The sequence below is a fragment of the Chiloscyllium plagiosum genome, unplaced genomic scaffold (assembly GCF_037043375.1).
Source record: "Chiloscyllium plagiosum isolate Xiang-an unplaced genomic scaffold, Cpla_swu_hap1 HiC_scaffold_36, whole genome shotgun sequence".
Taxonomy (NCBI): domain Eukaryota; kingdom Metazoa; phylum Chordata; class Chondrichthyes; order Orectolobiformes; family Hemiscylliidae; genus Chiloscyllium; species Chiloscyllium plagiosum.
The window spans coordinates 33,314,705-33,336,294 of NW_028270174.1; the positions used below are offsets into that span (position 1 = coordinate 33,314,705).

General features: G+C 40.1%; 1 protein-coding gene across 6 annotated transcripts in view; it reads right to left on the reverse strand.

Moving 5' to 3' along the window:
* The window catches only part of abhd18 (abhydrolase domain containing 18), a 98,952-nt gene that overhangs the window by 71,046 nt on the left and 6,316 nt on the right, over positions 1-21,590 (reverse strand). For 2 of the 6 annotated variants that reach the window (XM_087980083.1, XM_087980082.1), the window contains 2 exons: positions 6,696-6,798; positions 15-135 (listed from right to left, as the gene is read on the reverse strand). In XM_087980083.1, coding sequence (XP_087836209.1) covers positions 15-106 — 92 coding nt within the window. In that variant the 5' untranslated portion in view covers positions 107-135; positions 6,696-6,798. Of the gene's footprint in view, positions 1-14; positions 250-6,695; positions 6,799-21,590 lie in introns of those variants that run through there. The other 4 variants (XR_015753332.1, XR_015753333.1, XM_087980084.1 and 1 more) reach the window with 3 other exon arrangements.

Sequence of the window (21,590 nt, forward strand, 5' to 3'; positions counted from 1 at the left end):
TCTTCATACAATACCTTCTGAGATCATCCGGCTTTCCCCATCCTTGAATGAAAAGTTTTGAAAGGAGAAATCGTCTGTAGAGAATGTCCAATTTACTGACACCCATTCGAAGGAGCAAATACTCTACTACAGCATCTAAATGAGAAAGATGGATTATATTTATTTTAAGTTTTATAACCATAAGTATATTATACAAAATGGTTACATAATAAAAATGATTCAAGAAAAAGTAAGTGAGAAAACATCATTCATCAAATCTAGCTCTTCCATGGGCCATGTACAGCAGTCAATATCGCAACACTTAACAAATTATTGGTAGCTTTTAATAGACCACAGTTAATACTAGTTACATTATTGTAAAAGAACTGAACTTCAAAAGAAAATACAGAAATCCTAGGCAACAGTCAGTCATTACAACGGACAATGAGAATCATTCTGGCCCCCAGAAACGCTCTCTCAGTCTACATTTAATCCTTAGCATGGAAGCTAGCTAGTCAGGCATCTGCCTTGAATGTCAGCTTTTATTTTGTTCTACTCTCCTGTTCTTCTGTGATAGCTCTGGATTTGGTTTTTATCAAGCAGATATTCAATTTCCTTTTGAAAAGTAACACTGAATCTATTTCCCCAGCTTTGTAGACAGTTATTCCAGACTGTACTGTGCTACTTTGAAATATTTCATTCTTGCCCATAGTTCTTTGACAAATTACATTAAAACTATGACATTTTAGCTAATTTCCATTAGAGACAATATTTTATAATCGCACAATTTATGGATTTGACTTTGCTGGCAAGGTCACCATTTATTGCACACCCTAATTGTCCAAGAAAGTAGTAGCGAGCCACCTTCCTGAAGCACTGCAGTTTGTCGAGTATAGATATGTCCACAATGTTGCCCTGTGGGGAGTTCCAGCATTTTAACACTGATTTTAAGAATACAAGAAAGAAGAGGTGGTCATGCAAGGTCTCAAGCAAACCCTGTCATTTAATATTTCTTTGACCTAATTACACTGTATTGAGCTCTAAGACTGAATACCTTCCATCATCAAGAGTGAGGAAAAACCAGAGATTTATAAACCTCTGAAGAAAGATTAGATTAGATTAGATTAGATTACTTACAGTGTGGAAACAGGCCCTTCGGCCCAACAAGTCCACACTGCCCCGCCGAAGCGCAACCCACCCATACCCTACATTTACCCCTTACCTAACACTACGGGCAATTTAGCATGGCCAATTCACCTGACCTGCACATCTTTGGACTGTGGAAGGAAACCAGAGCACCCGGAGGAAACCCACGCAGACACGGGGAGAAGATGCAAACTCCACACAGTCAGTTGCCTGAGGCGGGAATTGAACCTGGGTCTCTGGCGCTGTGAGGCAGCAGTGCTAACCACTGTGCCACTGTGCCGCCCTTCCCACCTCAGACCTAATGGTGAACTCTTTATCCTGAGGCTTCAACTATAGCTTTAGATGACTGCCTCTCAGCATATGCTGGGTCATGCCCTCAGAATATTACATGTTTCATATGTAATATGTAATAACAATTTCATATTCTCCTAAAATCCAAAAGAATAAAGGTCTATTTTACTCCATCCCTCCTTGCTGGTCAACTCTATCATTCCCAGCAATCAAATGAATCTTTGCTGTGCATCTCCCCATGACATGTATTCAAGGCGTGGTTTCATTAAAGCCCTATATAACTGCAGCAAGATTTCTTGTATACTCCAACCATCTTGCTTTAAAGGTTAACAAACCATTTGCTTTCTTAATTCTTTGCAGTGCCTGAAGGTTATTTTCTATTAAAGCCTTTCATCCTTCTGAACATCTATATTCAATCGCCCTTTAAATTTTTCTGTCCCAAGGAGAATAATTTTGAATTCTCTAGTCTCTCAAAATATACCCTCAACATTGGACTACCTACCAAGGTTTAATTTATACCCACATTCAGTTAAAATCACCAGGCATGTTTGTAATGCAGTACCACCATAGTTTTATGACAAAACAATTGCAACTCATAACATCACATAAAATTGCTATTGCACATGAAATTAGCCGTTTTGTTAATCATCAAAACAGTTGTGACACTGTGAACTTGCATTAATTACTTTAAATATACAGTAAAACATAGAACAATACAGCACAGAACAGGCCCTTCGGTCCTCGATGTTACGCCGACCTGTGAACTATTCTAAGCTCATCCCCCTACACTATCCCATCATCATCCATGTGCTGTTCCAAGGATTGTTTAAATCTCCCAAATGTGGCTGAGTTAACGACATTGGCAAGTAGAGCATTCCACGCTCTTACCACTGAGTGAAGAACCTGCCTCTGCATCTGTCTTAAATCTATCACCCTTCAATTTGTAGTTATGCCCCCTAGTACATGCTGACATCATCATCCTAGGAAAAAGACTTTCACTGTCTACCCTATCTAATCCTCTGATCATCTTGAATGTTTCTATCGAATCCCCTCTTAGCCTTCTTCTTTCCAATGAGAACAGACCCAAATCTCTCAGCTTTCCTTATAAGAGCTTCCCTCCAGATCAGGCAACATCCTGGTAAATCTCCTCTGCAACTTTTCCAATGCTTCCACATCCTTCCTGTAATGGGGTGACCAGAACTGTACACAATATTCCAAGTGCGGCCACACTAAGCATTTTGTACAGTTGCAGCATGACATTGCACCTCTGGAACTCAATCCCTCTACCAATGAAACCTAACAGACCGTATGCCTTCTTAACAGCACTATCAACCTGGGTGGCAACTTTCAGGGATGTATGTACATAGACTCCAAGATCCCTCTGTACATCCACACTACTAAGAATCTTTCCATTGACCCAGTATTCTGTCTTCCTGTTATTCTTGCCAAAGTGAAGCACCTTACATTTAGCTGCATTGAACTCCATTTGCCACCTCTCAGCCCACTTTTGCGGTTTATCCAAGTCCCTCTGCAACCTGCAACATTCTTCCACACTGTCCACTACTCCACCAACTTTAGTGTCATCTGCAAACTTATTAACCCATCCACCAATGCCTGCGTCTAAGTCAATTATAAAAGTGACAAACAGCAGTGGTCCCAAAACTGATCCTTGTGGCACACCACTAGTAATCAGACTCCATGCTGAATATTTTCCATCAACCACCACTCTCTGCCTTCTGTCAGAAAGCCAGTTTCTAATCCAAACTGCTCAATCACCCTCAATCCCATGCCTCTGCATTTTCTCCAACGGCCTATCATGTGGAACCTTATCAAAGGTTTACTGAAGTCCATGTACACCACTTCAACTGCCCTACCCTCATCTACATGCTTGGTCACCTTCTCAAAAACTCAATGAGGCTTGTGAGACATGACCTGCCCTTGACGAAACCATGTTGACTATCTCCAATCAAATTGTTGCTTACTAGGTGATTAGAAATCCTCTCTTTTATAATCCTTTCCAAAACCTTTCCCACAACAGAAGTAAGGCTCACTGGTCTATAATTACCTGGGTCATCTCTCCTGCCCTTCTTGAACAAGGGCACAATGTTTGCAATCCTCCACTCCTGCACCATACAATACATGACATGTATATCTTAGGGAAATAAGGAGTGCCAATATACTTTTAACTAAGCAGATTTTATTATTCATTTGTGGGACTTGAACATTGCTGACTGGGCCATCACTTATTGTCCATCCCTAGTTGCCCTTTAAAACGTGGTGGTTAGCTGCTTTCCTGAAACACTGACGTCCATGTGATGTAGGTGGACCCACAATTCAGTGATGAAGAGAATCCAGGATTTTGATCCAATAGCACTAAAGGAACAGCAATATAGTGCCAAGTCAGAATGGTAGGTGGCTTGGAAGGGACCTTTCAGGTGGTGGTGTTCCTACGTATCTGCTGCCTATGTCCTTCTAGATAGCAATGGTCAAGGGTTTGGAAGGTGCTGTCTAAAGATCTTTGGTGGATTTCTGTAATGCATCTTGCAGATGGCACACATTGCTGCCCATGAGTGTCGGTGGTTCAAGAAGTGAATGTTTATGGATGTGGTATCAATCAAGCAGGCTGATCTTTTTCTGGATGATATCAAGCTTTGTGCCTTGTTGGATCTGCACACACCTGGGTAAGTGTAAACTATTCCATCATACTCATAACTTGTGCCTTGTAGATGATGGGCAGGCCTTGGGGAGTCAGGATTAGTATATGATATTCAGAGTCATAGAGATGTACAGCACGGAAACAAACTCTTCGGTCCAACTCGTCCATGTCAATCAGACTCCTAAATCTAATCTAGTCGCATGTGCAACACTTGGCCCAAATCCCTCTGAACCTTTTCTTTTCATATACCAAATCAGATGCCTTTTAAATGTTGTAATCATACTAGCCTCCACCGCTTCCTTTTGCAGCTCATACCATACATGCATCGCCATCTGCGTGAAAAAGTTGCCCCTTAGATCCCTTTTAAATTTTTCCCCTCTCACCCTAAACCTATGCCCTCTAGTTCTGGACTCTCCTATCCCAGGGAAAAGACCTTGTCTATATACCCCATCCATGCCCCTCATGTTTTTATAAACCTCTATAAGATCACCCCCCTCAGCCTCCGACGCTCCAGGCCTATTCAGCCTCTCCCTGTAACTCACATAAAAGGAATAGGTAACACATCATATACTTACAAACATACATAAAAGAAATCAATACAGCAACAGTACAACAAAATGTTGATGCACAAACTCAAACAAAACCAGGAATTGCTGGAGACACTCAGAAGGTCTGGCACCATCTGTGGAAAGAAAGCAGAGTAAATTCAGAACTGAAGGGTCACTGCTTTCTCTGCACAGATACTGCCAGATGTGCTGAGTTTCTCCAGCAATGTCTGTTTTTGTTTCAATAAAGCAACATACACTTAATTTATAAAATTATATCCAATGCTAACAAGACTTGTGAAAATTGTCAGGCACAGATATGGTCAACAGCGAAGGCTATGCGCTGGCCCTGATTTCAACTATGACAGCAAGCTGACCATCACTACATGACACATTCCAGCCAATATGAGACTATAAAGACCATAAGACATAGGTGCAGAAGATGACTATTTGACCCATCAAATCTACTCTGCTTTTCAATGAGATCATGGTTGATCTGACAATCCATTCCACTTTCCTCCCTATTACCATAACCATTGATTCCCTTCCTGATTAAAAAAAATTAACAACGCAGATGGGACAGCCTGCTGCGGTAAAGAATTCCACAGATTCACTATCCTCACAAAAAGTCTTCCTCATCATGTCTTAAATGGGTGACCCCTTTTGGTCAATCAAGACTGGGATCAATCAAGTGAATCTTCATGGACTACCTTCACAATATTCCAGGTAAGGTCTAACCAAAGCCTATAGCTTTAGCAACGCTTCCCTCTGTTTACACTCCATTCCCTTTGAAATAAAGCTCAATATTCCATTTGCTTTCCCATTACCCACAGAAGTTATATGTTTTATATTATAATTCATGACATAAGAACTCTCAAATCCCTCTATAGTGTAGTTTTCTGCAGTCATTCTCAACTTAAACAATGTTCAAGTCCTCTATTCTTCCTGCCAAAGTCCATAATCTCATATTTTCCTACACTATATTCCATCTGACAAGTATCTGTTCATTCACTAAACCTGTCAATATCCCTCTGTTGACTCTGTGTTCACCGTCACAAGTTGTTTCCCCACCTATTTTTATCTCAAAAGCCTAGTGATTGCACATTCACTTCCCTTATCCAAGTCACTAATATATATGCTAAATAATGTGGCCCCAGCACTGATTCCTGCGATACTCCACTAGATACACATTGGCATTGAAAATGCATCCCCCTGCACCTGCTGTTCCTAGCTCTCTACGGACTTACTAACTAGCTGTGCATGCAGTAGCTTATTGAAAACCATCTAGAAATCCAAATATATTACATTTACTGGTCCCCTTTATCCTTCCTGCTTGCTATCTCCTCAAATAATTCTAATAAATCTGTCAGGGATAATTTGTCGTTCATGAAGCAAGGCTGAGTTTCCATGATTGTATGAAATATTAATAAACGCTCTGCTATTACATCCTTTATAAAATACTAGCATTTTCCCAATGACAACCTAACCTATTGATAGGTGTTAATTTTATGTTTACCTCTCCCAAACCTCCTTTTTTGAACAAGAGTGTAACATCAGCAATTTTTCAATCCAAAATTTTCCAAATCTAAGGAGTTTTGAAAGACTGCTAGCTCAGGCATAAGAGTTTAAGAACAGAAGATTATTCTGAAAATGTATAAAATGTTGTTTACACATTGCTATATTCAAAAGATTAATTATCCAATTATGATCAAAATACAATTGTAGGGAAAAGTAGTATGACAAGCACTTAGGGCAAGCATAAATCGTAACAGAAATTAAAATGAGCTGAATTACACTTCAAAAGTTCTCCACTCTATTTGAGTGCTTCTCCAGCTACCTACAAAATTTGTCCACCCCGGAGCCTTTCCAGCCAGCTCACAATGATCCCTCACCTGGATCTAGCAACTATAATACAATATGCCTGACTATCCTTGGACACCAGTGTAACCCAGCATCAGAGGTACACATCAAAGGTGCAGCCTACAAACCTGCCTGGAATCCTTCTCAGACATGCTCACCATCACAAATTCCCTTTCAAATTCTAATCCCAATCTTTTTGTTCACTCATTTTCTCCTACCAGCCTACAGCCGTGTCTCCAGCATTATTTCCTCTTTCAACCAGCTATGTTGTAGCATATCTCTGGCAGCTGTTCAACGAATGCAGGGTTACATCCCATCTTCCTGTGTGGAAGAAGAGTCAAATATTAAATACATAATTAATAAAACACAGATGAAAGGCAGGAGATAGAATTAGATAATTGTAACATGTGAAATATGTATTTTATACTTCTATAAGCTTTATGATTTGACATCGCTATCACATTCAGATCTTTCAAATTGCCCCGAAAACTCTGAAGTGTAAACTGAAGTGTAATAAGTGTAGTGCACCATTCACTGGGTTTGAAAATAGACTTGTGACAGAAACTATTCAATGTTCCTTTACCGTATCTCCCGTGAAAACATTTAAAATAATGTTGCTTTTTGAAAGTTTCAAACCACTGTCAACCTCTCATATAAAATCAAGAATATGGTGCTGGAAAAGTGCAGCAGGTCAGGCAGCATCCGAGGAACTGGAAAATCAATGTTCCGGGCAAAAGCCCTTCATCCGGAAAGGGCTTCCTGATGAAGGACTTTTGCCCGAAACGTCGATTATCCTGCTCCTTGGATGCTACCTGACCTGCTGCGCTTTTCCAACACCACACTCTTGACTCTAATCTCCAGCATTTGCAGTCTTCACTTCCACCTAACCTCTCATATGAAGTATGCTATAAGTAGAGCTAAATGACCCCACAATGAACAACCTGAATAAAGTTCCACAGTTCTGCCATATCCACTTGAAAACGGTGGAGGATGATTAAACAGGCAGAAAGTGAAGGCTGCTTCAGGAATGAACCCTTTCACTAAATTTGGAAGAGAGGTACAGCTCTTGGATAAAAAAACAAAAGCCTTAAGCATTTTCTTCAATCTTTAGCCAGGTTTGCTGGACAGATCATCTATGTCCACCGCCTGTCAAGGTCCACATCAGAGAAGCCAATCTTCAGCTAATTTGATCCACTTTGTGATGTCAAGAATAGCTGATGTTTTAGAAAATGCTTGGGAATGTCTGTCCATTAAAAGCAAAACAATCACAATCCAGCCGAACACCACACTGTCAACCTATTCTGAATCAAAGTGAAGGAAGAGGTTGTTGACAGTGTTATTAAGAAATACCTACTTAGTGATGCTGTTTGGCTCTGTTATATTCATTTATCTCCAGTTCTCATTACAACTTTGGCACAAACATGGACAAAATAGCTGAATTCCAGAGAGGAGGTGAGAATAACTGCATTTGATTTCAAGGCAGCATTTGTTGACTGGGATGAATTCCCTATTATCAATACCCTGCAAATCTGCACACAAACAGACATCAAAACTCTGGCTGCAATTGCAGATCAGAAATGGGAAGTTTGCAGCTAGTAACTTAATTACTGACTCCTCAAGGCCTGCCCACCATCTATCTACAAAGGTGCAATGGAAGTCTACACTCATCTGGATCAGCACAGCTCCAACAAGCAACATAAAACTAATCTGCTTAATGCAGCCCAAATTTTTGCAACAAATCTACCACTTGCGATGCACACTCCCTCCACCACAAGTGTCTGCCGTGTGTACCATTTGCAAGATACATGCAGCTTCTACCACCAAGGAGAGCAGCTGTATAGAAGCATAATTAACTGCATATTTTCTATCAAGCTGCATTCCATGCTTACATGGAAACACATCAGTATGCCTTCATTGCTTCTTGGTCAAAATCCTGGAACTCTGAACCTAACAGCACTCTGGATGTATCTACACTACAGGTGGCAGCAATTCATAGAATAGCTTACCAACTTATTTTGGAGGACAATCAAAGAAAAGCAATAAATTCTGGCCTTGTCAGCAACATCGTATTTCACAAACAAATTAAAAGAAACAATGTAGCCTTTCTTTGGTTTTATCATCAAGACTAGATTATATGTTCCAGTACTGACAGTAGAAGGGTTTAAATCAAAGTAAATTGTCAGCTGAGCACTGATGGCATCTAAATGTAATAAGCTTCCATACATTACATAAAAAGTATCAAATAAATACACTGTGCAATTAAATTCAGATGGTAAAGTGAATTCAAGTGGTTTTCTATTCAGTACACCACTTTTTGTATCTCTATTCTTGACACTTCATTTAAAATGACCCAATTCAACTCAAATAATTTACAAATATATTATATGCCAGTGTTAAGGCAGGCTTTGGACAATGAGTTTCGTATCCAAAGTCTCAAATTCTTACTACCATCTGAATATGCCTGGGGTTGCTTTCTTTGTTCTTTTCCACTTGTTTACTTAAACATTACCCTTTGGTGATGTATTTTAGAAAAACAAATTTAGGAATGCATAATGACACCCATTCCCTCTCTCTACCACTTTTCCAGTGATACCAACACACATATTTTGAATCTTTACCTTGAGATATTTTCCTTTTGTAAGGCAGAATTAAACAGATTCTCATTAGAAAAGGAAATTAAAAGCAATCAGGAACTGTGGAATTTGAAATAAATACATCAGCCATAATTACACTGAAGGTGAAGCTCGTTCAAGGGGCCGAATGACCCATCTCTACTCCGAATTTGTATGTGGTGGATTTTTCAATGCTCAATATCTAAATAATTGTAACAATTCAAGAGTTAAACAGAATCCTTGTAACTATATTTGGTGTAATATGTACATCACAGGCTTATACATAATTTTGGATCTCAAAAATTGTTCAACAGACATTTGGTTCACAATATAAACCACAAGGAAGTTTATTAGTGACTGTAAAAACTATGAAAAATAAATTGAAAGATTTACATTTATTGACAGAACCCAAACTTCTTACTTGGAATTTAAAATATTCAAACTAGTTTGTATCCTTAGCATTAAAGCTTTTTGCAAAACTGGACCGAAAGATTGAGTAGACATTGTGAGAGTTTAGCAATGAATTGACGCAATATGCAATATTTTTGTTACTGTATTTGGCCTACTAGGTGCATCAAGAGAAACGTAAAAAAGGAACAGGGCCATTAAGAGTTTACAAAATCAGAGACAACAAAATAGAGAAAATATTAGATCATGTCTTTAATGCAAAACATTACCCAGAAGGCAGATCAGTGGAGATGATATTGAAAGATGAATTTAGAAATGGTATAAGCACATGAACAGCAGAGAGGTATCAATACAAAATAAACAAATCAAATTCAAGAGAATAAAAATCCTGTTCTGGTGCATTTTAAAATAATCTGGAGGAGATAGTGAATGTACTGTTATCTACTTGTAATAATTTGTTAGAAAAAGATATAATGCAAAAGGACAGCTAAATAGCTAACATTATCTATATTTAAGGCAGATAGATATAATGTCCTGGGAACTACAAACCAGTCGGCTTATCAACCTTGGTGGGAAATACAAGGGAATTCCAATAAAGCAGTTAAAAGTAAAAGTCTTATTTGTCTAAACTCACTGATTGCTTTAAATAGTGAACAGAGAAAAAACAAGGGGAATATTATCCATGTAATTTATCAAGATTTCAATAATACATTCAGTAGGGTACCACCAATAAGCTACCACCTTCGAGCTTGCAGAACCACAATAAAGGTAGAAGAATAGTTATATAGCGAGCAGAGGTGGAGGCTAAAGGATAGTTTGAGTGACAGAAATCGAAAGCGGCATGTGCACATGGATCAGTATTGGTACCACTGCAGCATTACTTTGATAACAAGGTAGGACCTTCGAATAAAAAAAGTACAACCTTTAAATTGGTGAATGACATCAAATTGGAGAATAGTCAACACCAAGGACAACTTCAATATATTACAAAATTATGTTGATAAACTTGTAGATTTGGCAAGTAATTGGCAAAACCAGCAACTATAAAGTATCATACTCTTAAGAATAGCGAGCTTTTAGATTATTGCCTTTCCAAACCAGCAGCAAATGGATCTGGGAGTACGAACATACAGTCATAAAGTAGCAAGCCAACTGAATAAAGTTGTAAAAGAGAAAACAAAGAAAAACAGCAATAAAGTTTACTTAGTAGGATAGAACTCTAAATTAGATAAGTTATCCTAAACGCATATTTTATACATTCAGTCCCTGCACTGCATGGTGGCACAATACATTCAAACTGCAATATGCACAGCTCACCATTGACAGCACTGTCCAAACCTGAGACCACCTACCATCTAAAAGGACAAGGGCAGAAGATGAATGGAAGCACAACCACTTGCAAATTTTTCAACAACCTGACCTGGCACTATATCACAATTTCTTCATTGTTATTGGATCAAAATCCTGAAACTCTGTTCCTAACTGCACTGTGGACTACCCCCTGCGCCAACTGCAGTTTGTGAAGGCAGCTTTTGATGTTCTCAAGGATAGTTTGGGGTGGGTTATAAATGCTGGCCTAGCCAGTGCCACCTACATCCAGTTATAAAATGCAAATAAAATCTAGTCTTCAGTAAACTGTTCTAACTGAAATACTATAGAGATACCGGGGAGAAGTAGAAAAGCAACCTTATACCTAAAAAGGAGAAAACGAACAGCCATAATTCATGCTTGCAGGAAAACAACTTACCAGATCTTTTCGTTTACTGATACAGCCAAAATGCTACAATAGCCATGAGTTTAATAACAGCTAAAACAATCTAAAGTTGCAAGTCTGTTGAAATAAAATAAGATAGAGAGATAAAGAACAATGTACTTCAAGCCATTTACTTATTTATAGCTGCAAACACCATACCATCTGTTTCTTGATGACTGCAGATCTCCGTTATTTTCTTGAAATTAATTTGGTTTTAAATCATAAAGAACCAAAAAATACCAATGATCAAACACACTACCTCCTGACTCAACTCATGAAATTTCTAAAATTGCTAACTTTTAGGAGCTAAAATTCGACCTCAATAAAATCAAACCTACCTTTCAGTTCTCAGTCGCCTCTCTGCACCTCTTGCAAAACACTCGAGATGAAGTTTCAAAATGGACAAATTATCATACCTTTCAATAACTCAGCCACCTCATGCACATTTAAGACATGGAAGAGCTGGTGTTGGACTGGGGTGGACCAATTTAAAAATAGTCCAACAGATTTACTTGGAGGCCCAAGCTTTTGCAGCACCGCTCCCTCTTCAGGTGGTTCCAAAGCAGGAGAAGCAGAAGACAGAATTTATAGCAAAAGATTACATCAGTGTAAAGCAAATAAAATTATATACTTAACAAACCTCCATTGTTGTTAAGTCTTTCATCTTTTCGAATGGATTACAGTTTTCTGTTCATTAATATGCAAATCCCAGAACTTGTTTTAAGTCACATTGCCAAGATAAGTTAAGGTTTTATAAAAAAGGTGACATCTCAGCTCAGACAATGCATTAAAAGGTGTGAGATCAGAGTCTGTCTACATCCCAATCCTGACTCGGACTAGCTCTATTTCCAAAGTGGAATTTAGAAAATATTATATGGATTGACTGCCTACCGGTTGTGTATTTTCTGAGCAAAGTAGACTGTATCTGTAAATACAATTCTGCAAATACAAATTCACCCCACAGACTTGTGCAGGACGGAGTGTGTGTGAGTGTGACTACGTGAGAGAGAATGTGCAAACCTGGTAGAGAGAGAGAGAGAGAGAGAGAGAGAGAGAGAGAGAGAGAGAGAGAGAGAGAAAAAGAAAAAGAGAGAGAGAGAGAAAGAGAGAGAGTGTGAGAGAGAGAGATGAATATAAACGTGAGAGAGGGTGTGTGGGTGGGTGACAGTGTGGGGTGTGTATGTGTGCATGTATGAGAGAGGGTCTGCGTCAGAGAGTAAAGAGAAGAGAGCGGGTGGGAGCGAGCACATGGTGGGTGATGTCCCCATTTGTAACCGTGGTATCTGTGTCAACACTGTGACACATCTTGCAGTGGTTGCCATGACCAGGGTTGTGATCAACGGTGTCCTGAAGGCTGGGCAATTTGCTGCGAACAATGATCTGTTTAAGGTTTGGCAGCTGTTTAAATGCGAAAAATGGAGGCATAAGGAAGGTCTTGGTGAGGTGCTCTTCCTCATCGATAATGTGCTGTAGGCTGCGAAGAACATAGCATAGTTTTTTGGCTCCCGGGAAGTACTGGACAACGAAGGGTATCCTAACTATAATTCTGATGGTGGCTGATCTGACTAAAGAACACACCTGTGAACTAAACACATTGATCAAGACTTTTGATGCAGTCACAGAGTCATAGAGATGTACAGCATGGAAACAGACCCTTCGGTCCAACCTGTCCATGCCGACCAGATATCCCAACCCAGTCTAGTCCCACCTGCCAGCACCCGGCCCCTATCCCTCCAAACCCTTCCTATTCATATACCCCTACAACATTCAAATACCTTTTAAATGTTGCAATTGTACCAGCTTCCACCACATCCTCTGGCATGTACACGTACCACCCTCTGCATGAAAACGTTGCCCCTTAGGTCTCTTTTATGGTCTTTCCCCTCTCACCTTAAACCTATATCCTCTAGTTCTGGACTCCCCGACCCCAGGGAAAAGACTTTGTCTATTTAACCTATCCATGCCCCTCATAATTTTGTAAACCTCTATAAGGTCACCCCTCAGCCTCCGACACTCCACAGAAAACAGGCCCAGCCTATTCAGCCTCTTCCTGTAGCTCAGATCCTCCAATCCTGGCAACATCCTTGTAAATCTTTTCTGAACCCTTTCAAGTTTCACAACATCTTCTCGAATAGGAAGGAGACCAGAACTGCACGCAATATTCCAACAGTGGCCTAACCAATGTCCTGTACAGCCGCAACATGACCTCCCAACTCCTGTACTCAATACTCTGACCAAGAAAGGAAAGCATACCAAACACCTTCTTCACTATCCTATCTACCTGCGACTCCACTTTCAAGGAGCTATGTACCTGCACTCCAAGGTCTCTGTTCAGCAACACTCCCTAGGACCTTACCATTAAGTGTATAAGTCCTGCTAAGATTTGCTTTCCCAAAATGCAGCACCTCGCATTTATCGGAATTAAACTCCATCTGCCACTTCTCAGCCCACCTCAGCCCATTGGCCCATCTGGTCCAGATCCTGTTGTAATGTGAGGTAACCCTCTTCGCTGTCCACTACACCTCCAATTTTGGTGTCATCTGCAAACTTACTAATTGTACCTCTTATACTCGCATCCAAATCATTTATGTAAATGACAAAAGTAGAGGGCCCAGCACCGATTCTTGTGGCACTCCACTGGTCACAGGCCTCCAGTCTGAAAAACAACCCTCCACCTCCACCCTCTATCTTCTACCTTTGAACCAGTTCTGTATCCAAATGGCTAATTTGCTCTCATCCCACATACTTCTCACGTAGGGGACTTCTGCTGCCTTCCGAAGATACACAAAGCCAACACATCTGGACATCCCATCATACCAGGCAATTGTTACATGTGTGAGAACCTCTCTGGCTATGTCGAAGGCATCTTGAAACCCATTGTACAAGGGACCCCCAGCTTGCTGAGCTTGAAGGTTCGTTTTCAGACATTTCTTCACCATACTAGGTGACATCATCATTGAGTCTCTGGTGAAACGCTGGTGTTATGTCCCGCTTTCTATTTATGTGATTAGGTTTCCTTGGATTGGTGATGTCATTTCCTGTTCTTTTTCTCAGAGGGTGGTAAATGGGGTCCAAGTCGATGCGTTTGTTGGTAGAGCTCCAGTTGGAATGCCATGCTTCTAGGAATTCTCATGCGTGTCTCTGTTTGGCTAATCCTATATGGATGCGTTGTCCCAGTCAAAGTGGTGTCCGGCCTCATGGGTATGTAAGATACTAGTTGGAGTGATACAACATTCCCCATCACAATGGATATTTCAGCATTCTACACCAGCATCCCCCATGATGACAGCATCGTGACAACAGCCTCAGTACTCAATGCCAACAACTGCCAATCTCCAAGCACCATCCTACAACTCATTCGCTTCATCCTCACTTTTGACAATCAGTTCTTCATCCAGACACATGACCAAATTTGCACCCCAATGTGCCAACATTTTCATGCACAGCTTTGAACAAGACTTCTTTGCTGCACAGGACATCCAACCAACACTATACACCAGGTATTATTGGCAACATTTTCTTCCACTGGACCCATGGCGAGGAGACACGGAAATGCGTACATGGTAATATCAACGGGTTTCATCCCACCAGATTACCACGGACTACTCTTTAGTATCTGTCTCATTCTTAGACACACGCAGCTCCATGAAAAATGGGCACCTCAGTATCTCACTCCACTGCAAACCCACAGATAACCTCACAATGCTGCACTTCTCTAGTTTCTACCCGAAACATAAAACAGCCAACCGCTACGCATACAGAGGATCTGTTTTGATGAGGGGGAATGCTACATTCACCTGAAGGTGGTCAAGGATGCCCTCATAAGACCAGGGTACAATGCTCAACTCATTGATCGCCAATTCCAACATGCCACAGCAAGAAACCATAACGACCTCCTCAGGAGATAGACACACCAATAGGGTATCTTCGTTGTCCAGTACCTCCCAGGAGCTGAAAAGCTACATCATGTTTTTTGCAGCCTGCACCACCTTATCAATAAGGATGTGCACCTCACCAATATCATCCCTGTGTCTCCACTTCTCGCGTTTAATCAACCGCCAAACCTTAAACAGATCATTGTTCACAGCAAACTGCCCAGCCTTCAGGACAACAACCACAACACCGTACAACCCTGTCATGGCAACCACTGCAAGACGAGTCAGAGTGTCAACAGGGATACCATGATTACACGTGGGGACACCACCCACCATGTACGCAGCAAATACTCATGTGACTTGGCCAATAGTGTCTATCTCATGCGCTGCGGGCTAGGATGCCCTGAGGCATGGTACATTGGTGAGATCGAGCAGACGCTACAACAATGGATGAATGGATGCTGCACAACAATCACCAGACAGGGTGTTCCCTCCCAATCAGAGAACACTTTAATGGTCAGGGCTATTTGGCCTCAGATCTTCAAGTGACAATCCTCCAAGGCAGATTTCGGGACAGGCAACAATGCAAAGTGGCCGAGCAGAAGCTGATAGCCAAGTTTGGTACCCATGAGGATGGCCTTAACTGGTACCTTGGATTCATGTCACAGTACAGGTGACCCCACCTACACTATGCAGTCTCCCTCTCTCTCACGCACACACACGCACGCACTCATGCAGACCCTCTCTCATACACAATGCGCTCTTTCGCATACATACACACCCCAAACTCACACCCACACATGCACCCTCTCAGAGGCTTATACCCCATTACACACACACTTTACTAAGCTTGCACAAACATGCACTCTCAGACACGTTCACTCTCTCTCTCTCCTGCACACGCACGCACACAAGTCTATGGGGTGAATTTGAATTTGCAGAATTATATTTACTGATACAGTCTATTTTGCTCAAAGAATACACAACTGGTAGGCAGTCAATGCAGACAGTCAATCCATATATTATTTTGTGAATTCCACTTTGGAAATAGAGGCCAGTCTGAGTCAAGATTGGGATACAGGCAGACTCTGATCTCACACCTTTAATGCAGTCTGAGCTGAGACATCACCTTTTTTTAATAATAAAAGCTTAACTTATCTTGAGAATGTGACTTAAAAGAAGTTCTGGGATTTGCATATTAATGAACTAAAACCTGTAAAGCATTCTAAAAGATGAAAGACTTAACAACAATCTAGGTTTGTTAAATATATCATTTTACTTGCATAATACTAACCTTTTGCTATAAATTCAGTGTCTTCTGCTTCTCTTGCTTCGCAACCACCCGAAGGAGTGGTCTTCCGAAAACTAATGCTTCCAAATAAACCTGTCTGACTATAACCTGGTGTTGCGTGATTTTTAACATTTAAGACATATCTAGTCACAAAAACATCAGTCTCCAACTATATCATTCTAACAGGTGCTGAAACTTCAAAACTCTATTTCAGACTGAAGTTTAATTTCTGCCACATTCCCATTTGCTTCTCATCTCCAGCAGCCAAAGTAATCCAATTCAGAACTCGTTAACTTTGTTTCCACGCTCCTGTTCCCAAACTTACTTAGAATCCTCACCCACCCCTTCAGATTCCTTCACCACCTTATCTGATCCTATTTAAATTACCTCTCGTCCCGCAGACATCAGTTTACTCCTTCAAAAAAAATCAGAGAATCTCGCTAGGTAAAGCAACGAACAAGACAAATAGTTCATAGTTAAGATGTGATACCTTTAGAGAAATTCCAATAGATTTTATAACAAAGTATCAATTTATTTTTCCATAGAGATTCTTACTTGCTACATCTTTCCAGAATTGTTCTGCTGTTTCAAGTTTCCAGCAACTACAGTTTTAACCAAATTATTTGTTGCTTGTTACTTCCTCATTTAATCCACAACATTCCCCATGTATTTACACTAAACTATCATCACTGTTTTTAAAGCCTCCATAAATCTTTTGATTCAACAAGTCATTTCATTCAATTTTTCCCTTCCTTCTTCATCTCCCCAATTGGTATCCATTTCTCTTCTCCACTGTAGGCCACTCCTATTAACCCATCAGGATGCTGCAGAAATGCAAATTGATGTCAAACAACGTGCACCAAAAAAAAATTCTCAGCATTAGACATGTAGTTTTGAAGTAATCTGAAAAGGCAGGGCCAGTTTGTGTTTGCAATACACAAAGATTCAGAAAATACTTCAGCTCTGAAGAAAGCCATTTAGCCTATCACGTCTACTATTTTAAATGAAACGAATAGCCAAATTAAGGTTGATAAACCAAAAGGACAGTTGTAGCAGAAAATCAAAATTTTGAGAGAAATTTATCAATTTAAATAAAATACCATTTTAAGGGATGATAATGCTTGCCAGTATTTGTAACACACAGCAATTATAAAAGGGTGTTTACTGATATTCTTCAGTCGTATGGTCTTTATCTTATGGCACACTGATATAGTTTTTTTTAATATAGATATTTTTATTAGAAATTTAACATTTTTACAAGTTTACAAAAATAAACAAAACTCTCAAATATAAACATTGATATACAATTAAATCAAATATACAATAGCCAAAATTTAACAAAAGAATAAAAAAAAACCGAAAAAGAAAAAAAAAACAAAATTCAACTATCTACTAATCTAACCTACAACTAACCAGAGTGTATATTTAAGTCTCTTACATGCTCAAAATGTGTTAACATCAGATGTAATAAAACCCGTATTCGTGCGGGATTCCTCTCCTAAGGGGCCCCGGACCAGCCAGGTTTGTAATCTCAATTAAATAAAAGCCCTTGTTAGGATAGCCGAAATATCTGTATTTATGTAATTCAAGAAGGGCTGCCATATTTTATAAAATAATTCGGTCTTTCGGTGCACCATATTTGTAAGGAAGTCAAGGGGAATACATTCCATAATTAATCTGTGCGAATTTGAAAGTCCAGGGGGGCCCTCAGCCACCCAGTTCACCAAAATATTTTTCCTTGCACAGAAAGAAAGAATAGAAAATAGTCTCTTCCCGTACATGTCCAGGGAGGGAAAGTTCGAAAAGCCCAAAAGGAGAGATACAGGATCCACTTTAATTTCCGTTCCTAAAATTTCTGTCAGGGTACTTGCTACTTTAGTCCAATATCTACGGATCTCATGACAGGTCCATAGGCAATGTACAAGAGTGCCCACCTCTATTTTGCATTTGGGACACATTGGAGATGCTCCTGCCTTAAATTTTGCCAGTCGAACCGGTGCTATATGGGCCCTATGAAGTATCTTCAGCTGGATAGCCTGGGTTCTGTTACAGATAGTAATTCTTCTAGCGTTTCCCAAATATCATTCCACGTTTCTATAGAGATTTCTAGTCCCAAATCCTGATCCCAGGTTTTAAGCAGATTATCCATATCTCCCGATACTTCATCATGTAGTAAATGATAAATAGTACTGACGGAAGATACCCTCACTGGTCCTAGGACACTACATTCTCTATCTGATTTATAAAGACTATCTAATAATGCAGTCTTCTTCTGTATATAATCTCGAATTTGGAAATATCGAAAGAGGTCTCCATTAGGTAATCCGAATTTCTGACGCAGCTGTTCAAAAGACATCAGGACCCCATCCTTAAATAGGTCCCCTAAACATGAGATACCCCTGGATCTCCAGAGTTTAAAAGTGGCATCTGTAAACCCCGGTTGGAATCCCCATGCTCCCACTATCGGTGCATAGGGGGATGTTTTATGCGAGTTGCCCTCATTTTGCCGCATTATATTCCAAGCCTTAATTGTGTTTAATATTATAGGGTTTTTACAGTGATCTGTAATGATTTTCCTCTTGTCTGAAAATAAAAGGTTAATAAGTAGGTATTTTACTTGAGAAGCCTCGATGTCCAACCAGATTGGGTCTTGTCTGATCCGCAATCAGCTATGTAACTTAATAGAGAACTTAACTGATATTTCCTAAGTCTGGGAAGTCCAATCCTCCCCTTGGCTGTGGAAGCTGTAGCTTCTTCAGCTTAATGAGGGGCCGTCTATGATTCCAGATAAAGGAACCCAGCCAGCCATATAATTTATGTAGAGCCGTCCTCGGCAGCATCACCGGAAGCATTCTCATAGGATATAGGAGACGGGGCAGGACATTCATTTTGATTAGCGCTATTCTACCCAACCAGGAAATTGGAAGGTCTCCCCATCGCTGGAGGTCCTGCCTTATCCTTTCCAGTAAATGCACAAAATTAGCCTTATACAACTGACCAAATACTGGAGTAATAAAAATGCTTAAATATAAGAAGCCCTCCAGGGATCAATGAAAGGGAAAAAGGGATCCGTCCACTAAGTGGAGTGTCATAGCAAGGCCGCCCATTGGCACAGCCTCCGATTTTGAAAAATTAATTTTATAGCCTGAGAATGCGCTAAATGTATTAATAACTTGGATTAGGTGAGGTACGGACATCAGAGGATTACTGAGGAATAGAAGAACATCATCTGCATAAAGGGTAATTTTATGTCTACCTGTACTAATCCTTGGGGCCGTTATATTAGGATCAGCTCGTATAGCTTCTGCTAGTGGTTCAATTATTAGCGTAAATAACAATGGCGAGAGGGGACATCCCTGACGGCAGCCCCTACCCACACTGAAGCTATCCGAACCTAATCCATTGGTAACCACAACTGCTTTGGGATCATTATACAATGTTGAGACCCATTTGGTAAACACCTGTCCAACGCCAAACCTTTCCAATGTGTAAAACAAATATGACCATTCAACCCTATCAAATGCCTTTTCCGCGTCTAATGAAACTACTACTCCTGGTATCTTTCCCTGATGACAGGCTTGAATCATATTCAAAACCCTTCTAATATTATTGGATGATCTACGGCCCTTAATAAACCCCGTCTGATCCTCCTTTATAATATGTGGCAGTACCCTTTCTAGTCTCAGTGCTAACGTTTTAGAAAGGATTTTAAAATCTACATTTAGCAAGGATATTGGTCTATGATGTACAATCTTCTGGATCCTTTCCGTTTTTAAGAATAAGAGAAATATTTGCGTCTTTCAGCGAAGGCGGGAGACAGCCCTGACTATATGCATAGTTATACATGTCCATAAGTGGACCAGCCAATATTTCTGTAAATTCTTTATAGAATTCAGCTTGAAAACCATCTGGGCCCGGTACCTTACCGCTCTGAAGTTGCCTAATTGCATAAAGTATTTCTTGGACTGTTAGAGGAGCATTTAGGACCGATACCTGTTCCGGAGTTAGGCCTGGAAAGGTCAAATTTTTAAAAAATGACTGCATCCTCCTCGTCCTATCTTCACAATCCTGCGATTTATATAACTCAGAATAAAATTCTCTAAAGATCGCATTAATCTTTTTATGATCATGAGTCAAAATACCCGTACTTTCCTTGATAGACGTAATAGTCTGAGGGGCCTTTTTTTTCTTTGCAAGAAATGCTAAGTATCTACCCGGTTTGTCGCCATATTCATATAACCTTTGTTTTGCAAATAATATTTCCCTCTTAGCCGTTTGAGTAAGCGTAGTGTTTAGAGCTGTCCTAAGAGCCGTAATCCTTTGCAATTTAATAATAGAAGGTCTATCAGTGTATGCTGTTTCAGCTGCTTTTAAGCGAGCTTCAAGCAGACGCTGTTGTTCTCCCTTCAATTTCTTCTGGGTCGCTGAGTAGGAGATGATCAAACCTCGCGTGTATGCTTTGATGGTCTCCCACATCATTGACGGGTTGCTAGCTGTACCTGAATTAATTTCAAAAAAAGTTTTAAATTCTTGAGAAGTACTTTACAAATTTACTATCTTTCATTAGGAAGGGGTCCATACACCAATGCCGAGGGGATGTCCCATTGTTCCTCGCCTTAGTTTCCATATATACATCAGCATGGTCGGAAATTGCTATACTACCTATTTTACAGGATGTTATGGAATTTAAAAAAAATCGAGGGAGCAAAAAACATATCAATTCTGGTATGACATTTATGTGGATTGGAGTAGAAAGAAAAATCTCTGCCCTGTGGATGAAGACATCTCCATACATCTACTAATCCTAATTCTTTGTTCAGATCCATCAATTGTCTAGATCTGGGAGATACTCCTGCAGTACTCTTGGGAATCCTATCTATTTCCGGATCCATAATACAATTAAAGTCTCCCCCTATAATTGTATGACGGGCACCAAAAGCCATCAATTTTGAAAAGGCTTCCGTTATAAATTTAAAGGGGTGTGCCAGGGGGCAGTACAAATTTAAAATCCCATATTCCTCTCCATTTATGAGGGCTTTAATCAAAATATATCGTCCAGATTCGTCTTTTGTCTGCTTTAGGATTTTGAAAGGGAAATTCTTCCGAACAAGAATAACAACTCCCCTGCTTTTTGAGCTAAAAGAAGAAAAAAGGCCTGATCAAATCCACCCTGT